The 21,008-nt window shown below is 40.3% G+C and overlaps 2 protein-coding genes and 1 long non-coding RNA gene across 6 annotated transcripts; 2 read left to right on the top strand and 1 right to left on the bottom strand.

Annotated features, from left to right (window-relative positions):
- Window positions 1–5,343: 5,343 nt before the first annotated feature.
- Window positions 5,344–19,531, top strand: LOC117537232. Its single transcript, XR_004567696.1, has 3 exons — window positions 5,344–5,402; window positions 19,094–19,346; window positions 19,460–19,531. It is a non-coding gene; the product is annotated as an uncharacterized LOC117537232 (long non-coding RNA).
- Window positions 6,697–9,256, top strand: LOC117537228 (PHD finger protein Alfin1-like). 3 transcript variants are annotated; one of them, XM_034202377.1, is made up of 7 exons: window positions 6,700–6,843; window positions 6,935–6,998; window positions 7,204–7,292; window positions 7,387–7,492; window positions 7,726–7,831; window positions 8,653–8,711; window positions 9,040–9,256. In XM_034202377.1, the coding sequence occupies exons 2-7, from the start codon at window positions 6,990–6,992 to the stop codon at window positions 9,130–9,132; spliced, it is 462 nt and encodes a 153-aa protein (XP_034058268.1). In that variant the 5' UTR covers window positions 6,700–6,843; window positions 6,935–6,989; the 3' UTR covers window positions 9,133–9,256. The 3 variants fall into 3 exon arrangements, with proteins under 3 accessions (XP_034058267.1, XP_034058266.1, XP_034058268.1); XM_034202376.1 differs by having other exon boundaries at window positions 6,697–6,998; window positions 7,762–7,831; XM_034202375.1 differs by having other exon boundaries at window positions 6,697–6,998.
- On the bottom strand, window positions 10,791–13,331 carry LOC117537231 (PHD finger protein Alfin1-like). Of its 2 annotated transcripts, XM_034202379.1 has the most exons (7): window positions 13,185–13,321; window positions 13,030–13,093; window positions 12,736–12,824; window positions 12,536–12,641; window positions 12,196–12,265; window positions 11,316–11,374; window positions 10,791–10,988 (listed from the first exon to the last, which is right to left on the bottom strand). In XM_034202379.1, the coding sequence occupies exons 2-7, from the start codon at window positions 13,036–13,038 to the stop codon at window positions 10,896–10,898; spliced, it is 426 nt and encodes a 141-aa protein (XP_034058270.1). In that variant the 5' UTR covers window positions 13,039–13,093; window positions 13,185–13,321; the 3' UTR covers window positions 10,791–10,895. The 2 variants fall into 2 exon arrangements, with proteins under 2 accessions (XP_034058270.1, XP_034058269.1); XM_034202378.1 differs by having other exon boundaries at window positions 13,030–13,331.
- Window positions 19,532–21,008: the final 1,477 nt, after the last annotated feature.

Here is a 21,008-nt window from a genome sequence, read left to right as displayed (position 1 = left end):
TTTCAAAATAAAAGACCTTTGAAATCCCATATATGAGCTATCAGCCCCGTGTTTAGATAAGAATAAAACGAAATCTCTCCCTGATCAAAGACTCATCTCACTGCAGGGTGATAGAAGGACACCCCATCTACTCACCCAGAAAAAATCAGGACATTCTGATGTGGAGTTTCAAAATAAAAGACCTTTGAAATCCCATATATGAGCCATCAGCCCGGTGTTTAGATAAGAATAAAACGAAATCTCTCCCTGATCCAAGACTCATCTCACTGCAGGGTGATAGAAGGACACCCCATCTACTCACCCAGAAAAAATCAGGACATTCTGATGTGGAGTTTCAAAATAAAAGACCTTTGAAATCCCATATATGAGCTATCAGCCCTGTGTTTAGATACGAAATCTCTCCCTGATCCAAGACTCATCTCACTGCAGGGTGATAGGACACCCCATCTACTCACCCAGAAAAAATCAGGACATTCTGATGTGGAGTTTCAAAATAAAAGACCTTTGAAATCCCATATATGAGCTATCAGCCCCGTGTTTAGATAAGAATAAAACGAAATCTCTCCCTGATCCAAGACTCATCTCACTGCAGGGTGATAGAAGGACACCCCATCTACTCACCCAGGAAAAAATCAGGACATTCTGATGTGGAGTTTCAAAATAAAAGACCTTTGAAATCCCATATATGAGCTATCAGCCCTGTGTTTAGATACGAAATCTCTCCCTGATCCAAGACTCATCTCACTGCAGGGTGATAGAAGGACACCCCATCTACTCACCCAGAAAAAATCAGGACATTCTGATGTGGAGTTTCAAAATAAAAGACCTTTGAAATCCCATATATGAGCTATTTAAAATGTTTATAAAACATATATATTTTAAAACAGTTTTCTGTTGTCTGTTTTTACATCATGTTTCTATGTTTCCCTCAAGTTAATTACCTGATTCTGTTTACCTGGTGCCTGTTGTGGCGATCCAGAATAACACAACATGAAAGAATGAAACAGAGAGGAATCAATAAAACACAAACACAGATATAGCTGATCAGTAATTATTATTTAGTTGTTGCAACAAACAAACAATAATGAGAAGTACATCACCTGCTGCCACAGCAGCCAATCGTGGAAATGCCCCCCAACAGTAGCAACAATCATACAGCATATATAGCCACTGCAATGAACACACACACATTTTCACTAAGCATGTTCAACGCACACACACCCTATCATGCAGCCTACCACACAAATGTCACATGTCCCTCTCTCCAGGAGCCACACCTGTATATGTTCAAACTTCATCATCTCATGACATTCACACGAGCAGTCAACACACAAAGGTTAACTGTCTCTATAACCTGAGGCCTTCTCTGGACTTCCCCCATCCTCGGTGTCAGCTCACTTAAAATGAACACATCCATTGACAACCCAGAACGACCACTGTCTCTCCAACTCTGTGACCCAACTCAGTAACACACATCATATAGCTTACGTGTGATCTTTAATGAATATCATAAATAGGCTTGTATTAAACATTGCTACAACAGTGGCCATGTGTGTTTCTTACCCTCCCAGCTGTGTCTTGTCCTTGTGATTAATTTCGTCTGTATAAGTGCCTGTCTGCCCCAGTGTTTCTTCTCAGTTCGTCGTTGTTCCAGCCTATGTCTTGCCCTGCGTATTCCCTCGTGTTGTCATTGTGGATTCCTGTTTCTCGTGCCTTCCTGGTTTGTTACTTTGTTTTATTTGTGTTATATTCTAGACATAATATTTACAGTTTTCCTCAGTTGCTAACACACTAAAAGTATACATAAAGCACAATTATTTTAACTGACACTGAAAGAGCAACACATCAGCTCAAATCTCCAAAACTAAACACGTTTTCAGCTTTTCACACAATTTGCAAATCAACATGGCACTTTTTGCAAACCACTGCACACGTTTCTCCACGTAAGACACAGGCATCTGACATTAAGTCACGTGTTAGCAGGTTTAAAACACTGATATTCAAAATGCCTCATAAATGGACCAATGATCAACAAACACGTTCCACCTGACCAAACACCTGAAAGCATAATTGTTGGTTCGTCAATCAGGGTGTTAGCACTATAAAAAGACCATAGGTGAGTACTTTCTTACAGCAACAATGGAAGCCAACATGGAAGCAAGAGGAAGAGGAAGAGCTGGGCTGAGAGTTGAGAGTGAGAGGAGGAGGAAGAGGTGGGGTGAGAGTGAGAGGAAGAAGAATGAGGGATAGAGGTGGAGAGAGGACGTGGACAAAGAAGAATACTCTCAAATGAAATGTTATCAATCAATCAATCAATCAATGTTTATTTATATAGCCCAATATCAGAAATGTTACATTTGTCTCAGCAAACTATGGACGGTCTTCATAGTTTGTACAGAATATCAGTATGACAATACGACACCCTCTGTCCTTAGACCCTCACATCGTACAAGGAAAAACTTCCAATATCAACCATGGTTTGACGATGAGAGAGGCTGGACAGAGGGTTCAGCCTAATCTAAGCCGATTTACTGTTGCCTCTGTAATCCGGACACTTAGACTTGATAACAGGTTACCAGTTTGTAGCTCTGCATAATTCATGATATATCGGTGCTTATATCTGTTCTGTGAAACGTATTTACTTCATTACTGTAATTGAATTGTTGGCATGTTGCATACTATAACTGTACAAAAATCCTGCACAATGTACTGTGGTAAACTTACCTTTATGCAACACAGACACTGACCAACCACTATGTCTTTGTTGTTTATCTGAAGGACTGAGAAACAAAGAGGTGCAGGTGGAAGACTAAGGATTTTCAATGAGGCACAGGCAGCAGCAGTTAAAAACTTGGTTTTGGCAAACAATGCCATCACACTTAGAGAGATCCGAAGCATAGTAACTATGTGCTGAGATGCATGTTGCACAATGTTATCAAACTCATTTGTATTTATTAATTTACTGTATTTCTGTATACTCAAGCACTCTTTCTCTGCAGAAACCTCTATGTACAGAGCATAGCCCATAAAATATGTGGTCAAACAATCTAGTATTATGAATGAAGTGTGAATGAATATGTGGTGCTAAAGTTTGCATTTGGTAAGTGTTTAAGTAGTTTTGAGTGCAGTTCTTCACAGGAGAAATTAGGTGTTTTGCACTTTAGGTGTGTGGTTTTGTGAATTGTGTTTAGTGTTCTGAGAAAGTGAGCAATTTAAAAAAAGATGTGTGTTAGCAATCGAGAAAAATGTAACATAAATTGTACACCTTGAAAACCATCCATTACAAAATAATAATATTCAAAACTAATAAATCAGAATATACACTTTAGCAAATACCACAAGTAAACTATAAGGACTATAATAGTGCATTTCTGTCTAAAATTTGATTTCACTTTTACCTCGCCTGCTCCTTTTGTGTTTTTGTCCTCAATATCTGCCTCCCTTGTTTTAACACTGTTTGGGTCCTACCTTACCATTTTATTTTGAAACTATATATCAGAATGTCCTGATTTTTTCTGGGTGAGTAGATGGGGTGTCCTTCTATCACCCTGCAGTGAGATGAGTCTTGGATCAGGGAGAGATTTCGTTGTATTCTTATCTAAACACAGGGCTGATAGCTCATATATGGGATTTCAAAGGTCTTTTATTTTGAAACTCCACATCAGAATGTCCTGATTTTTTCTGGGTGAGTAGATGGGGTGTCCTTCTATCACCCTGCAGTGAGATGAGTCTTGGATCAGGGAGAGATTTCGTTTTATTCTTATCTAAACACAGGGCTGATAGCTCATATATAGGATTTCAAAGGTCTTTTATTTTGAAACTCCACATCAGAATGTCCTGATTTTTTCTGGGTGAGTAGATGGGGTGTCCTTCTATCACCCTGCAGTGAGATGAGTCTTGGATCAGGGAGAGATTTCGTTTTATTCTTATCTAAACACGGGGCTGATAGCTCATATATGGGATTTCAAAGGTCTTTTATTTTGAAACTCCACATCAGAATGTCCTGATTTTTTCTGGGTGAGTAGATGGGGTGTCCTTCTATCACCCTGCAGTGAGATGAGTCTTGGATCAGGGAGAGATTTCGTTTTATTCTTATCTAAACACAGGGCTGATAGCTCATATATGAGATTTCAATATGAGATTTCAAAGGACTTTTATTTTGAAACTCCTTACATTTTACATTTACTCGTGGTAGTTATACGTAGTTTGTTTTAAATAATTATTGATCACATTATATAGTACATATTTCTTAATTTAATATGTTTGGTTTGTTTTTATAGGTGCTTTTGTTATTGACCGAGTAAGCGCTGGGATTTTACCGTAATGCTTCTAATATTCGCGCACCCCAATATCACGTGCGGGCTGGCTTGACTGTGTTTTCCCAAGTGGAGGCTGGCTTGACCGCAGTGCTAAACTGGAGGATGGAACAGAAACCAACTGTGTGCAGGGAGAGGGGAGCGGAAACACTCTCTTCACTAGCGCTGTAGCAAGTTAGCTTTGAGCGAGAGCACTCAGCTAACTGGAGGATGGAACAGAAAACAGTTGTGCGCCGTGTGAGGGGCGAAGACACTCTTTTCACTAGCGCCGTAACAGTTAGCTTGAACGGGAGCACTCAACTAACTGGACGATATAACAGGTAAGGAACCAAATGTATGTAGTGAGAGGAGGGCGGAGACGCTCTCTTCACTAGTGCAGTAACAGCTAGCTTGAACGGGAGCACTCAGCTAACTGGACGATAGAATCAGGTAAGGAACCAAATGTATTAAGAGGAGGGCGGAGACGCTCTCTTCACTAGTGCAGTAACAAATTAGCGAGAGCCCTCGGCTAATTTGTACACAATTATCTCATTAGTTTGAGAATATATAGCAAAATCAGCAATAAACGGTAGCGATCTCACCGGCTGACGTGCAGGAGCGTCCGCTCTTTACCGATCCGGAGCTCCTAGGATCCGAACGGTGAACACTGAGAGAATTGAGGATTGGATTGTGTTACACGTGCCGAGTTCAATGCAATAGTATCAAAGCTCTCAAGTCTCACGCAGACACACGCATTTCACTCCATTCACACGCTCACACGCCACACCTTGTATTTCTCACGCAGATATTTCTTTCCAGGGTACCGCCCACCAAGTTGCGCCGCAATTTTGTAAACAAACTAGTACAGAATCACTGTAGCCACGCATCAACCAATCAAAAGAATGTAAGCTGTCGAACAGCCCATTAGAAAATAACATGGCTGTATCCGGGTAGGATTTAGACATTCCGCTACAACATTACATTCTGATTCCATTCCAATGATTAAGACGCTCGCTGAAGAGTAACCAAAGAGGACGGCTGTCACTCACTGACATTTTGCGTGGCTACAGACTGCTCGACGTGGGAGAAGACCATATTTTCAGTACAGTAAGTCATCTCATCATTGATTTCCGTTGTTATGGAATATATGTCCAGGGAGCTTTTAGCTAACAGTTTGACTGACTAGACTAGAGTATGCAGTGCTGGAATTGGGCCGGTACTCACCGGTACGCAGTACCGGCACTTCTGGTTCTGACCCATGGAGTACCGGTGTTGTGTCACATTATGCCTCCCCGTCATGAAATGCCCCCCTTGTCACGGGAACGCGCATTTCTAAATGACACGTTTACACCTCTAAATGACACGTTAACACCATAGGTTTACACCTTAAAACGATGTTTAAAACGAAAAGTAAACGTTCAGGGTTTTTATTAATGGTAATTTTCAGACTGTGAGTTGTTTAGTGGTAGCTCATAGTCTTGATTCTTCTGGTTTAACTTTTCACTCCGTATTTGAGGTGTCGAAATTCGTTCGTCACTTCCTTTTCAGTTTGTTTTTTTAAATGGTTTTTTTATCATTATTGTTACGTCCTGTCTGTATAAACGTGCTTTAAAATGTATTGTTTAATTTTACATAGTTGTCATCTAATAATCTAAATATGTTTACAAATGTTACATAGTCTTTGTCAGCATATATGCTATGCGTACAAAATAAAAGTGTGACATTCATGAAACTTGCTCCATTTATTGGTATCAGTCCTAGAACCATACCCTGAAAAATGCTTGAGGGTGGGATTCATAGAAACCTCTTTTGGTGGGGGGGGCATTATATGACAGGCCTGGCCATCACAATATGCCCCCCCTTGCTATCTTACAAAATAAAAGTGTCACATTCATGAAACTTGCTCCATTTATTGGTACCAGTCCTAGAACCATACCCTGAAAAATGCTTGAGGGTGGGATTCATAGAAACCTCTTTTGGTGTGGGGGGGAATTATATGACAGGCCTGGCCATCGCAATATGCCCCCCCTTGCTATCTTACAAAATAAAAGTGTCACATTCATGAAACTTGCTCAATTTATTGGTACCAGTCCTAGAACCATACCCTGAAAAATGCTTGAGGGTGGGATTCATAGAAACCTCTTTTTTTGGGGGGGGGGGCATTTTATGACAGGCCTAGCCATCACAATATTCCCCCCCTTGCTATCTTACAAAATAAAAGTGTCACATTCATGAAACTTGCTCCATTTATTGGTACCAGTCCTAGAACCATACCCTGAAAAATGCTTGAGGGTGGGATTCATAGAAACCTCTTTTTTTGGGGGGGGGGGGGGGGGGGGCATTTTATGACAGGCCTGGCCATCACAATATGCCCCCCCTTGCTATCTTACAAAATAAAAGTGTCACATTCATGAAACTTGCTCCATTTATTGGTACCAGTCCTAGAACCATACCCAGAAAAATCAACCAGCGCAATGACGGTCAAGCAGCTGTTATTGACAGCTACGCTATGACCGCCATCTGGAAACACAAATTTGGAAGAATCCGGGTATGTACATGATTGGAATGACTTTGCTTTTGTAAATGTTGCAAATGTGCATTTTTCAACAGGAATGTAATACTTGTGCAACTACTCTCAGGTTGATCCAATGGCACACAGTCATCGTGGGAATTGTGAACGAGAACCATCATTGGATGTTGGTGGTGAGAATAGGAGCATATTTTAAGCTCCAATCTGTATCTATAGTGCTGTATACACCATATATAATTAGTGATTTGCAAGATAACCGGGCCACACATACATGCTGTCACTTATTATTGATCAAATCTAAACAATACCCTACATCGTACCTGCGTAATGTATGGTTCCTGCCTAATGCATGTTGTGTTTCCATGTGAATAATAAAAGGTAATGTACCCCCATGAGAAGAAAACCCTCTTCTTGGATCCACTTGGAGAAGGGAAAGGCAAAACGAAGGTGTGCCTGCAGTCTACAAGGTACATTTGATACAGTGTACTAGTTCCGGTGTTTTATGAGTATTTTGACAATGATGTGCTGCATCTTGACACATGTACTATATACATACTGTAGAGCCTTTATGAGGATGAAAGGCTGCAAGGTGTCAAGATGGACATGCAGCACCCTCCCCCATAATCGCCAACAAGACAGCACATCCTGTGGTGTCCTGGCCTTAAAAGTGAGTGTGAAATGCATTTAGCCAAACATTACTCTCAAACTCAAATTCAGTAGCAATTAGACTGAATATCTTGACTTGCTTTTATACATCTTGATCAAAGATGTATTGAATTGTGTCAAACTACACATATACAACATGTCATTCTTTAAATCTGTTGGGTAATTTGTCTGTATTCCATTTGAGGGTAAAATCATAGACCATGCAGTCCATATACTAATCAAGGTTCTCTTCAGTTTGCAGAGAAGATTTTACTGGGGGAGTCAATTGAGTTTGAAACCTCACAGAAGGCAGTGCACGAGCTGAGGCTGGACATTGCTACTTCTCTCCTCAGAGAATCTGGTTTGTTACCTTTTCTCAACATTGTCAATGACTTCATGTAGTTACTTTTATTAATTGTATCTCATAAGTATGCATCAATAACCTAGTATATTAATAATGTGCCATGCAAATTGTTGTATTGTATCACTGCTTGGACCATTGGTACTGTTGACCAGGGACATTATCAGGGTTTTAAAAGCAACACAGTGGCTTAAGTATAGATTAGGGTAAATAGTCACTACATACAGTATATTGTGTATCTCAACTCCAAACAGATAACATATGAAGCATCGCAGGCAGGCATCTTCAACTGCAATTTCATATAGGCTACACACGTCACACTCTAACACACCCTTTCAATTCTGCGGTTTATTTAAGATGTGAGATTTCCCCATCTTCCTCCTTTCAATGTGCTCATTGGTGTGTATTACTTTTAACTGATATCCTCAGTTAATTTTTACCTTGAACTTATTATAATCAAAGCTGTAAAGCTAATGTGATGAACAACAAAAGAACCATGAGAACCAAACTTAAATTGATGCGTACAGTGCGAAAGAAGTTTTTGGATGTTTTGTAATGACATTGTGCAGGTTCCCATTCTAAAGAGGGTAAGGAGATAGTGAAAGAAGGAGCAGATGGCTCCTCTGTGCTCAGATTTAATCATTTAGAAAATCTATGTGTTTGTGTGTGTTTTGCCTTTTCTTCACACAAAATAATAATAGACCACAACAAATGTGTCCTTATATAATTGACCTTTTAGTCAAAAATTGGAATGGGTCACCTTGACCCCAAATCTGTAATGTGGTTTATCTGAAGATATTGATTACGTTTTGTCTCAACAGATGATCTAAGCAGGCTTTGCTTTTACTGCGGGATGGAGGAGCAGGATGAAGAACATTGGGTAATTTCCTATTGCACATTACAAATAAAGAAAATTAGCAGAAATATGTTTCCAGACTTTATCAACATAACATTTGCGTTGGTAATTGCTACTATATTTGGCATCTTCAGCATTAACTGATAAAGGATTAATGTTTTGCTTGTTTTTTCCATACATTTTTGTTGAAAATGTATTTCTTTCTCATAACACAACATTTATGTTTTTGAAAGATTTCGATAATTGAAGGAATGGTTAGAATGTTAGTGGGAAATACATTAGAGATATTCTATTATCATAACAAAATCCCATAATGCATTCCTTACATAACAAGTATTTATTGTTTTCTCAGATTTGCTGTGACATTTGTCAGCAGTGGTACCACCACCAATGTGTACAAAGGCCGCCAGTTGATCAACCGTACTTGTGCCCTGGATGCACATAATGCCCCGAAGGAACCATCATTAACTGTCCACTGTCATTTCAACCAATGCAACTATTGTTTGGCCTGTCATAAAATGCACCCCACCCCAAAAGAGGTTTCTATGAATCCCACCATCAAGCATTTTTCAGGGTATGGTTCTAGGACTGGTACCAATAAATGGAGCAAGTTTCATGAATGTGACACTTTTATTTTGTAAGATAGCAAGGGGGGGCATATTGTGATGGCCAGGCCTGTCATATAATGCCCCCCCCACCAAAATAGGTTTCTATGAATCCCACCCTCAAGAATTTTTCAGGGTATGGTTCTAGGACTGGTACCAATAAATGGAGCAAGTTTCATGATTGTGACACTTTTATTTTGTAAGATAGCAAGGGGGGGCATATTGTGATGGCTAGGCCTGTCATAAAATATCCCCCCCCCCCCCCCCAAAAAAAAGAGGTTTCTATGAATCCCACCCTCAAGCATTTTTCAGGGTATGGTTCTAGGACTGGTACCAATAAATGGAGCAAGTTTCATGAATGTCACACTTTTATTTTGTACGCATAGCATATATGCTGACAAAGACTATGTAACATTTGTAAACATATTTTGATTATTAGATGACAACTATGTAAAATTAAACAATACATTTTAAAGGACGTTTATACAGACAGGACGTAACAATAATGATAAAAAAAAACATTTTAAAAAACAAACTGAAAAGGAAGTGACGAACGAATTTCGACACCTCAAATACGGAGCGAAAAGTTAAACCAGAAGAATCAACCGGTACTGAGCAAGAAGTGCCGGTGTTGTGTCACATTATGCCTCCCCGTCATGAAATGCCCCCCTTGTCACGGGAACGCGCATTTCTAAATGACACGTTTCACCTCTAAATGACACGTTAACACCATAGGTTTACACCTTAAAACGATGTTTAAAACGAAAAGTAAACGTTCAGGGTTTTTATTAATGGTAATTTTCAGACTGTGAGTTGTTTAGTGGTAGCTCATAGTCTTGATTCTTCTGGTTTAACTTTTCGCTCCGTATTTGAGGTGTCGAAATTCGTTCGTCACTTCCTTTTCAGTTTGTTTTTTAAAATGTTTTTTTTTATCATTATTGTTACGTCCTGTCTGTATAAACGTCCTTTAAAATGTATTGTTTAATTTTACATAGTTGTCATCTAATAATCAAAATATGTTTACAAATGTTACATAGTCTTTGTCAGCATATATGCTATGCGTACAAAATAAAAGTGTGACATTCATGAAACTTGCTCCATTTATTGGTACCAGTCCTAGAACCATACCCTGAAAAATGCTTGAGGGTGGGATTCATAGAAACCTCTTTTTTTTGGGGGGGGGGGGGGGGGATATTTTATGACAGGCCTAGCCATCACAATATGCCCCCCCTTGCTATCTTACAAAATAAAAGTGTCACAATCATGAAACTTGCTCCATTTATTGGTACCAGTCCTAGAACCATACCCTGAAAAATTCTTGAGGGTGGGATTCATAGAAACCTATTTTGGTGGGGGGGGGCATTATATGACAGGCCTGGCCATCACAATATGCCCCCCCTTGCTATCTTACAAAATAAAAGTGTCACATTCATGAAACTTGCTCCATTTATTGGTACCAGTCCTAGAACCATACCCTGAAAAATGCTTGATGGTGGGATTCATAGAAACCTCTTTTGGGGTGGGGTGCATTTTATGACAGGCCAAACAATAGTTGCATTGGTTGAAATGACAGTGGACAGTTAATGATGGTTCCTTCGGGGCATTATGTGCATCCAGGGCACAAGTACGGTTGATCAACTGGCGGCCTTTGTACACATTGGTGGTGGTACCACTGCTGACAAATGTCACAGCAAATCTGAGAAAACAATAAATACTTGTTATGTAAGGAATGCATTATGGGATTTTGTTATGATAATAGAATATCTCTAATGTATTTCCCACTAACATTCTAACCATTCCTTCAATTATCGAAATCTTTCAAAAACATAAATGTTGTGTTATGAGAAAGAAATACATTTTCAACAAAAATGTATGGAAAAACAAGCAAAACATTAATCCTTTATCAGTTAATGCTGAAGATGCCAAATATAGTAGCAATTACCAACGCAAATGTTATGTTGATAAAGTCTGGAAACATATTTCTGCTAATTTTCTTTATTTGTAATGTGCAATAGGAAATTACCCAATGTTCTTCATCCTGCTCCTCCATCCCGCAGTAAAAGCAAAGCCTGCTTAGATCATCTGTTGAGACAAAACGTAATCAATATCTTCAGATAAACCACATTACAGATTTGGGGTCAAGGTGACCCATTCCAATTTTTGACTAAAAGGTCAATTATATAAGGACACATTTGTTGTGGTCTATTATTATTTTGTGTGAAGAAAAGGCAAAACACACACAAACACATAGATTTTCTAAATGATTAAATCTGAGCACAGAGGAGCCATCTGCTCCTTCTTTCACTATCTCCTTACCCTCTTTAGAATGGGAACCTGCACAATGTCATTACAAAACATCCAAAAACTTCTTTCGCACTGTACGCATCAATTTAAGTTTGGTTCTCATGGTTCTTTTGTTGTTCATCACATTAGCTTTACAGCTTTGATTATAATAAGTTCAAGGTAAAAATTAACTGAGGATATCAGTTAAAAGTAATACACACCAATGAGCACATTGAAAGGAGGAAGATGGGGAAATCTCACATCTTAAATAAACCGCAGAATTGAAAGGGTGTGTTAGAGTGTGATGTGTGTAGCCTATATGAAATTGCAGTTGAAGATGCCTGCCTGCGATGCTTCATATGTTATCTGTTTGGAGTTGAGATACACAATATACTGTATGTAGTGACTATTTACCCTAATCTATACTTAAGCTACTGTGTTGCTTTTAAAACCCTGATAATGTCCCTGGTCAACAGTACCAATGGTCCAAGCAGTGATACAATACAACAATTTGCATGGCACATTATTAATATACTAGGTTATTGATGCATACTTATGAGATACAATTAATAAAAGTAACTACATGAAGTCATTGACAATGTTGAGAAAAGGTAACAAACCAGATTCTCTGAGGAGAGAAGTAGCAATGTCCAGCCTCAGCTCGTGCACTGCCTTCTGTGAGGTTTCAAACTCAATTGACTCCCCCAGTAAAAATCTTCTCTGCAAACTGAAGAGAACCTTGATTAGTATATGGACTGCATGGTCTATGATTTTACCCTCAAATGGAATACAGACAAATTACCCAACAGATTTAAAGAATGACATGTTGTATATGTGTAGTTTGACACAATTCAATACATCTTTGATCAAGATGTATAAAAGCAAGTCAAGATATTCAGTCTAATTGCTACTGAATTTGAGTTTGAGAGTAATGTTTGGCTAAATGCATTTCACACTCACTTTTAAGGCCAGGACACCACAGGATGTGCTGTCTTGTTGGCGATTATGGGGGAGGGTGCTGCATGTCCATCTTGACACCTTGCAGCCTTTCATCCTCATAAAGGCTCTACAGTATGTATATAGTACATGTGTCAAGATGCAGCACATCATTGTCAAAATACTCATAAAACACCGGAACTAGTACACTGTATCAAATGTACCTTGTAGACTGCAGGCACACCTTCGTTTTGCCTTTCCCTTCTCCAAGTGGATCCAAGAAGAGGGTTTTCTTCTCATGGGGGTACATTACCTTTTATTATTCACATGGAAACACAACATGCATTAGGCAGGAACCATACATTACGCAGGTACGATGTAGGGTATTGTTTAGATTTGATCAATAATAAGTGACAGCATGTATGTGTGGCCCGGTTATCTTGCAAATCACTAATTATATATGGTGTATACAGCACTATAGATACAGATTGGAGCTTAAAATATGCTCCTATTCTCACCACCAACATCCAATGATGGTTCTCGTTCACAATTCCCACGATGACTGTGTGCCATTGGATCAACCTGAGAGTAGTTGCACAAGTATTACATTCCTGTTGAAAAATGCACATTTGCAACATTTACAAAAGCAAAGTCATTCCAATCATGTACATACCCGGATTCTTCCAAATTTGTGTTTCCAGATGGCGGTCATAGCGTAGCTGTCAATAACAGCTGCTTGACCGTCATTGCGCTGGTTGATTTTTCTGGGTATGGTTCTAGGACTGGTACCAATAAATGGAGCAAGTTTCATGAATGTGACACTTTTATTTTGTAAGATAGCAAGGGGGGGCATATTGTGATGGCTAGGCCTGTCATAAAATGCCCCCCCCCCCCCCCCCCCCAAAAAAAGAGGTTTCTATGAATCCCACCCTCAAGCATTTTTCAGGGTATGGTTCTAGGACTGGTACCAATAAATGGAGCAAGTTTCATGAATGTGACACTTTTATTTTGTAAGATAGCAAGGGGGGGAATATTGTGATGGCTAGGCCTGTCATAAAATGCCCCCCCCCCCCCAAAAAGAGGTTTCTATGAATCCCACCCTCAAGCATTTTTCAGGGTATGGTTCTAGGACTGGTACCAATAAATTGAGCAAGTTTCATGAATGTGACACTTTTATTTTGTAAGATAGCAAGGGGGGGCATATTGCGATGGCCAGGCCTGTCATATAATTCCCCCCCCCCACCAAAAGAGGTTTCTATGAATCCCACCCTCAAGCATTTTTCAGGGTATGGTTCTAGGACTGGTACCAATAAATGGAGCAAGTTTCATGAATGTGACACTTTTATTTTGTAAGATAGCAAGGGGGGGCATATTGTGATGGCCAGGCCTGTCATATAATGCCCCCCCCACCAAAAGAGGTTTCTATGAATCCCACCCTCAAGCATTTTTCAGGGTATGGTTCTAGGACTGATACCAATAAATGGAGCAAGTTTCATGAATGTCACACTTTTATTTTGTACGCATAGCATATATGCTGACAAAGACTATGTAACATTTGTAAACATATTTAGATTATTAGATGACAACTATGTAAAATTAAACAATACATTTTAAAGCACGTTTATACAGACAGGACGTAACAATAATGATAAAAAAACCATTTAAAAAAACAAACTGAAAAGGAAGTGACGAACGAATTTCGACACCTCAAATACGGAGTGAAAAGTTAAACCAGAAGAATCAAGACTATGAGCTACCACTAAACAACTCACAGTCTGAAAATTACCATTAATAAAAACCCTGAACGTTTACTTTTCGTTTTAAACATCGTTTTAAGGTGTAAACCTATGGTGTTAACGTGTCATTTAGAGGTGTAAACGTGTCATTTAGAAATGCGCGTTCCCGTGACAAGGGGGGCATTTCATGACGGGGAGGCATAATGTGACACAACACCGGCATGCTGGCGGTACTCCGGTACTCATGCACCGTGCCAGTACTCAACACTCTCCCGCCGTTCTTATTATACATCCATATATATATATACAGCCGCCCGGTACTCAGTATATGCGTCATGAGGTGCCGAACGGACATTCTCATCGCTCTAACCGCTGGAGTTTCACAGCGGCTGTCAGCTGTTTACTCCTGTCATTCAAACAGAACGTGCTGGAGAGGGGGCGGGGCTTATCTTCTCCATGTAAATACTGTGGTGGAAACGACTATGTCAAAATTAACCTATTTGACCGTGATTTAATAGTAATACACGTTTCAAAATAATAATAATAATAATGCCGAAGTAACAACATACTGAAAACTGTTAGTAAAACCATGTTTTAATGCTTTACAATTTACATACCTAGATGCACGTGTGTTGTGTTTATGCAGTGCAACTCCCACCCAGTGGGTGGCTATGTAGAGTGATAGAACAGAGCAGGCACGCCCCCGAGAGAAGGAAAGCAAGTCACGTCACAAATTAGCATTTCTAAAATGTTAGCGTGGATTAATAAAAGTGCAAAAAGACAGCGGTTGTCGCCGGAAGAAACTTCAAATACAGAGAATGCTGTGCCTGTGTTGGAAATTGTGTCTGATGGGGAGCTTTCTTTGGTTGATCCTCCTGCTCCAAGTTCTAGTGCATTAGCATTAGCACTAGCTCCGCCGCCTCCTCCAGAGCCTCTAACGTTAGCTGCTGCTGGCGCAACTGCCACCACCAACACCGGGCAAAGCGATGCACCTGACTGCTGGACAACGGACCAGGTGCAATATTTTTGCAAGACCAATGCATGGCTCCTTCTTAAAGATAAGAAGCTAGGATGTCGGATATGCAGAGATGTCAAATCTTTGGGAATACACACTGGACAAGGACTGAAACTGTCAACCGAATGGGGTGAGTGTGCAGTGTCTCATTTCGGTGTTGACAAGGGCAAACAACAAGCTAGCCTGAGAAAAAAAATCAAAGAACATAAAGAATCACAAGCCCATGTAAAAGCTGCTGACATCCTTACATCTGCTTCATGTGAAACTATTCAACATCAAGTGCAGTCTATGCATAAATCCGAATTAGACACCACTATCAGAGTTTTTCGAACGGCATATAAAATTGGCAAACATAGCCGGCCATTCACAGACATGCCAATTGATTTGAATGTACAGAAACTGAATGGGCTGAACGTGGGCAGGGTTTTGCACTCCAATAAAACCTGTGGCGAAATCATCGACCACATAGCTCATGAGCTGAAGAAAAAAATGGCAAAAGACATTACAGAAAACCAAAGAAAACTCTGTGTTTTGGTCGATGAATCTACCACTATTAGTGGTAAAACGGTGCTTGTTGTGTGTCTACGCTCAGCATTAGCTGATGCTGAGCCCGAAACGTTTTTTTGGGAGCTGATCGAGTTGGATGGAACAACGGCTGATGACATCACAAAGGCGTTAATGGAGTGTCTTGGAAGAGATTTTAACGAGGACTTTTTAGGTCAGTGTTTCGTTTATTTTGCATGTGATGGGGCTTCAGTCATGCTAGGGAAGAGAACAGGCGTTGCTACCCAGTTGTGTAGTAAATTCCCAAGCCTGTTTGTGTGGCACTGCTCCAATCATCGTCTAGAGCTGGCAGTTGGGGATGTGGTCAAGGAGGTCTCAGGGCTCAATCATTTCCAGATCTTTTTTGACAAACTCTATTCCTTGTTCCATGCCTCCCCCAAAAATCAGAGGCAGTTAGCGCAGTGTGCGCAAGCAGTCGGACAGCGTCTCCTGGTGATAGGGCGTGTTTTGTCCATCCGCTGGGTGGCTTCAAGTGAAAGGAGCGTCAGAGCAGTCTGGGAAAACTACCGAGTGCTTCATGATCACTTCACAAATGCTGCAAACGACACGAGCAGGGATTCCAGAGACAGAGCAAAGTACAAGGGCCTGGATGATGTGCTCACATCTGCAACGTTTGTCAGCAAGAGCTCAGCGACCTCTCTCGGCAACTCCAAAAAAGAGAGATGGCACTGCCTACAGCAGATAGGCTCTTAACTCGACAAATACGAGTTTTTGAATCCATGGTCACCATGCCTGGCCCACACATGACTACAGTTCGTACAGCTCTAGCTGAGAAGTCCTTCAAGGGTGTTGCCCTGCGTGAGAATGGCAGGCTTGTACAGATTCATGCAGGTCAGTTTTTCCGCAGTATGGTAGAGAATCTGAGACACAGAATGAATTCCACAACCTCCTCTCATGTCAGCACAAGAGAAATCCCATTACATGGCCGGGAGGCCCGGGACAATCAGCTAATCCAGGACATGAAAGTTATCCATCCTGGAAGTTGGCCTGAAGAGGAGTTAGACGTACAGTATGGGGACGTAGAGGTGCTACGTTTGTGCGAAGTGCTGAAAGTGGACAGAAGAGAGACTGTTCAGGGCTTTCGCGAATACAAGGAAACCAGGGCATCCCGTACACCTGCTGCCATGGAGCCTCTACTGAAAGCAGTCCGAACCATCGCTGTCTCCACTAGTGAGTGTGAGCGGGCATTCAGCTGCATGAACGATATCCTTACTGCAAAAAGGAATGCTCTCTCTGTCAGCCGACTGTCCAGCCTGGTTTTCATTAAATGTAATGGACCATCACTAGGACAGTTCAATCCGGAACAGTATGTGAGGTCCTGGCTGGCAAAGGGAAGGAGAAGTGCTGATGAAAGAGCCTGTCCAGCTCCAGCCCCTGATACTGATGTCCCCAAGGCCTTCTGGAGCCTTTTCTAACAATGTGAAGTATATTGCAAAGCAGCTCACCCAGTGAGAAGACTTTTGGCATAATGTGCCGATTTGTACAGATCCTGGAGATAGAAGGACTTCAGACCAACCAGGGAGTTATCTGATCAGCTTGGTGTTCAATGTAACTCTTTACCATGGCTCAGACTTTGTTACTTGCAGTTACAGTTTCTCATTTTAGATTGTGCAAATGTTGCATTTGTTTTTACATGTTCTTTGTTCATGCTCTTTATCATTTTTCTGAGTTGGAAAGTTAGATTGCATCATAGTTTACTTTATACATATTTGTATTCTTCAGTGGTGAAGTATATTGCAAAGCAGCTCAGCCATGTGAGAAGACTTTTGGCACTTTTTAGTTTTTTGTTTTCTGAGTTGGAAAGTTAGATTGCATTCAAAATGTACAGAAATACTTAATTTTGTTAAAGCTTTTTATAAAAAATGCTTCTGACCAGAGCTTTGTTTCCTTGTCATTAATGTTGAACACCACCAGAGGGGCTCTCACCTGAAAGGTCTCTGCTTCATGTGTCTTCAGCAGAAGATCTAGACTTTGATTGCTATATTTTCAGTTAATATTGACCTTACTGAGCTTTAGCCATATCCGCTGCCTATCATAAAAAATGTTAAGTACAGTGAACCTTTCTAAAATATACAGTAGTAAAGAGACAAACCCACCAGCATTATAGTAGCCAAATTCTTGTTTGTGGGCTGTATATATAAAATTGACTTGAAAAAGTTGCTGATTTTAGAGTACTGGCACCTTTTTCATTCCAATTCAAGCACTGAGAGTATGCATGAACTAGCCTAGCCAGCCGGTTGAATCCCTGCTAGCTAATTTCAGCAGCTATTCTGACGCTTGTTTTCTTCGGAATTTTGCGCCTACACTAACTTATTATAATGATTATTATTGTTATTTATTATTATCCTAGTTGTTATTGTTATTGTAGTAAGCACCAAGGGTATTTGCTCCCTTGTTGGACTGTCCCTGTGTTTCCTATTTTCCCGGTGTGTGCGTGCGCCAGGACTGGAAATTAATTTTTCAAAACATTTGAATATTTACCAGCCACTGGGGAAAATCTACCAGCCATTCAGTAGTAAACCAATGGTACATTTGTATTATGTATTTAAAATCTACCAGCCACTGTTATGTTTTACCAGCATTTGGCTGATGGTTTGTGTTCATTTCCATCCCTGGCGTGAGTGTGTGTATATTTTATCAGAAAACAAAGCATATTAATAATTATTGCATTTGTCTTTCAAAGATGTCAGGAAAGAGGCAACTAAGCATTCTTTCATGCTTTCAAAAACAATCAGCTCCCTAAAAAGGTGGCCAGGTCAGAGGAGGCAGTAGAGGAGACTGTGGAGGAGGTAGAGGAGGCAGTGGAGGAGAGTGGGGAGAACCCATTGGAAACAGAGAAAAGGAGAGGATTATGTGGAGCAGCCACATATAGGTGTTCCTTTAAGAAGGAGTGGTCAACTCGATGGCCATTCATCACAATGGGAACCACCAGCTCCTTCTACTGGTGCTCAGTGTGAAGACAAGAGAACTCCTGTGCTCATCAAGGCGTGAGGGACATAAGCAGGCATGTGGAAGGCAAGGGACATCGGGCCAAAGAACAGTCTCTAAACTCAGTCAGCAGTATTGCACAGTTCTACGTGCCAGAAACTTCTCTTGGAGGCATGAGTGTACAAGAGGCCAAGGTACATACAGTATAGTTTAGCACAGGAAAACTAAAAAGCTGGTGGCAATGTTTGATGAATTACATTTCTCTTCAAATTGATGGTCATATTACCTTGAAAACGTATTTAAGGTTATGAGGTATGTAATCAGTTGTTTCTGTTGCAGACCAGGAGGGCTGAGGTGAAGGTTGCTGTTGCAATGGTGCAGCACAATGTTCCCTTTGCCGTTGCTGACCATTTCAGCCCCTTGTACAAAGAATGTTTTAGAGACTCCCCTACAGCTCAGGGCTTTAAGATCGCAAGCACAAAAACAACGTGCCTCATAAATGAAGCAGTGGCACCTCATTTTAAGAAGGAACTGGTGATGAAGATGAGAGAGAATCCCTTCACACTTGTCACAGATGGCTCGAATGATACTGGTATGTGCTTAACAACTTCTATCAGTAATTAGTACTTATTTTTTATCCATTTCTACATGCACTCATACAATTTGAACAACATATTGTTTTAGTTATGGTCCTTATTGTTACAGGTCTAGAGAAGATGAATCCTCTCACTGTCAGAATTTTTGACACCAACAAAGTTGTGCACAGGTTCCTTGATATGTGCACCACCAGTGGGCTGAGCTGTGGCACCGCTGAAGGGATCTACACAAAAATCAATGACACCTTGCAGGAAAATGACATCCCTTGGAGAAATTGTGTAGGTCTCTCTATTGACAATGCCCCTGTAGATGGGAGCCACCAACCCCAGTGCTGAAGGCCTCAAAAACTGCCACCAACACCTACAACAAAACACACACACACACACACACACACACACACACACACACACACACACACACACACATCCCTTCACTAAGAATGAAATAAATATGTTTTTATTTGTATGAATTTGTGTCATTTATCAGATAAGACCACCGTCCCCACCCAAAGCCCCGCCGCTGCCAAAATCTCACTCTGAACTCTGTTCAAAACTTGAGAGCCCTGATAGTATGGAGTCAGATTTGGGTCAATATTCTAGCGCGTAAAACAAGCTACTCACGAGCGGAAAATGTGCTTTTACACGCGCATAAAATGACCCTCGCGCGCAGATTAAACCCCCGCGAGCGGCTCTGCGCGAGAGAGACAGCCCTCTTGCTCGCTCGCGGGAGTATCAGCCTCGCGGAGTCTGTCTACGCGCGCGTGAAAAGTTTCTGGCACTTTGGGGCGGAGCCACTGGACTTTGATTGACAGCTGCCAGGAAACCCGGAGTTGCCAGGTTTGATAAATGCCTGAACTACCAAGAGCCGAGGAGTGACGGCAGCAAAATCAGTTGGACGAGATTGAATGGTAAAGTTGTCCATAAAAAACTATTATATTTGTAAAGTGTACAGCTAATATATATATATATATATATATATATATATATATATATATATATATATATATATATATATATATATAAATGTATTTGATATAAAACAATATATTTTTGAGTGGGCTGTATCTGTTGAAAATTGCATATATATATATATATATATATATATATATATAAATTAATTTGATATAAAACAATATATTTTTGAGTGGGCTGTATCTTTCGAAATTGCTAGCTACTGTCTGCTGTACACTCTTAGAAGGGATGTGTCAAAAATGACACAATACGTGTTGAATTTCAACACACCTACAGAGTGTGCTCAGGGACAACACGTGTTGTGTTTATTTACATGTAAATCATTTGTACACACAAAATGTGTTACATGCCCCTAACACACAATGTGCACATTTTACACATTGTGTGTCATAAATGTGTAACCAAGATGAACACACTCATTTGTTATTTCTGCACATTTTGTGTTATATTTCTTTAACCAGAATTAACATTTGATTGTGTTATATCTGCACATTGTGTGTCAATGACGATTACTGGAAGTACCAGGTGGTGGATATGGTTTTTATTCAAAAAATCGAATGCAAGAATACATTCATTGGACATTTATTTACAAGGATTTCATTAGCACAATATGTCATTAAGAAAATAATTGTTAACATTTAAAAATATTAATATTTTTCTAATTCATCAAATGTTGACAGAATAGA

The sequence above is a fragment of the Gymnodraco acuticeps genome, unplaced genomic scaffold (assembly GCF_902827175.1).
Source record: "Gymnodraco acuticeps unplaced genomic scaffold, fGymAcu1.1, whole genome shotgun sequence".
Taxonomy (NCBI): Eukaryota; Metazoa; Chordata; class Actinopteri; order Perciformes; family Bathydraconidae; genus Gymnodraco; species Gymnodraco acuticeps.
The sequence above is the reverse complement of the archived record's forward strand: the minus strand, read 5'-3'. Positions and strand labels throughout refer to the sequence as shown.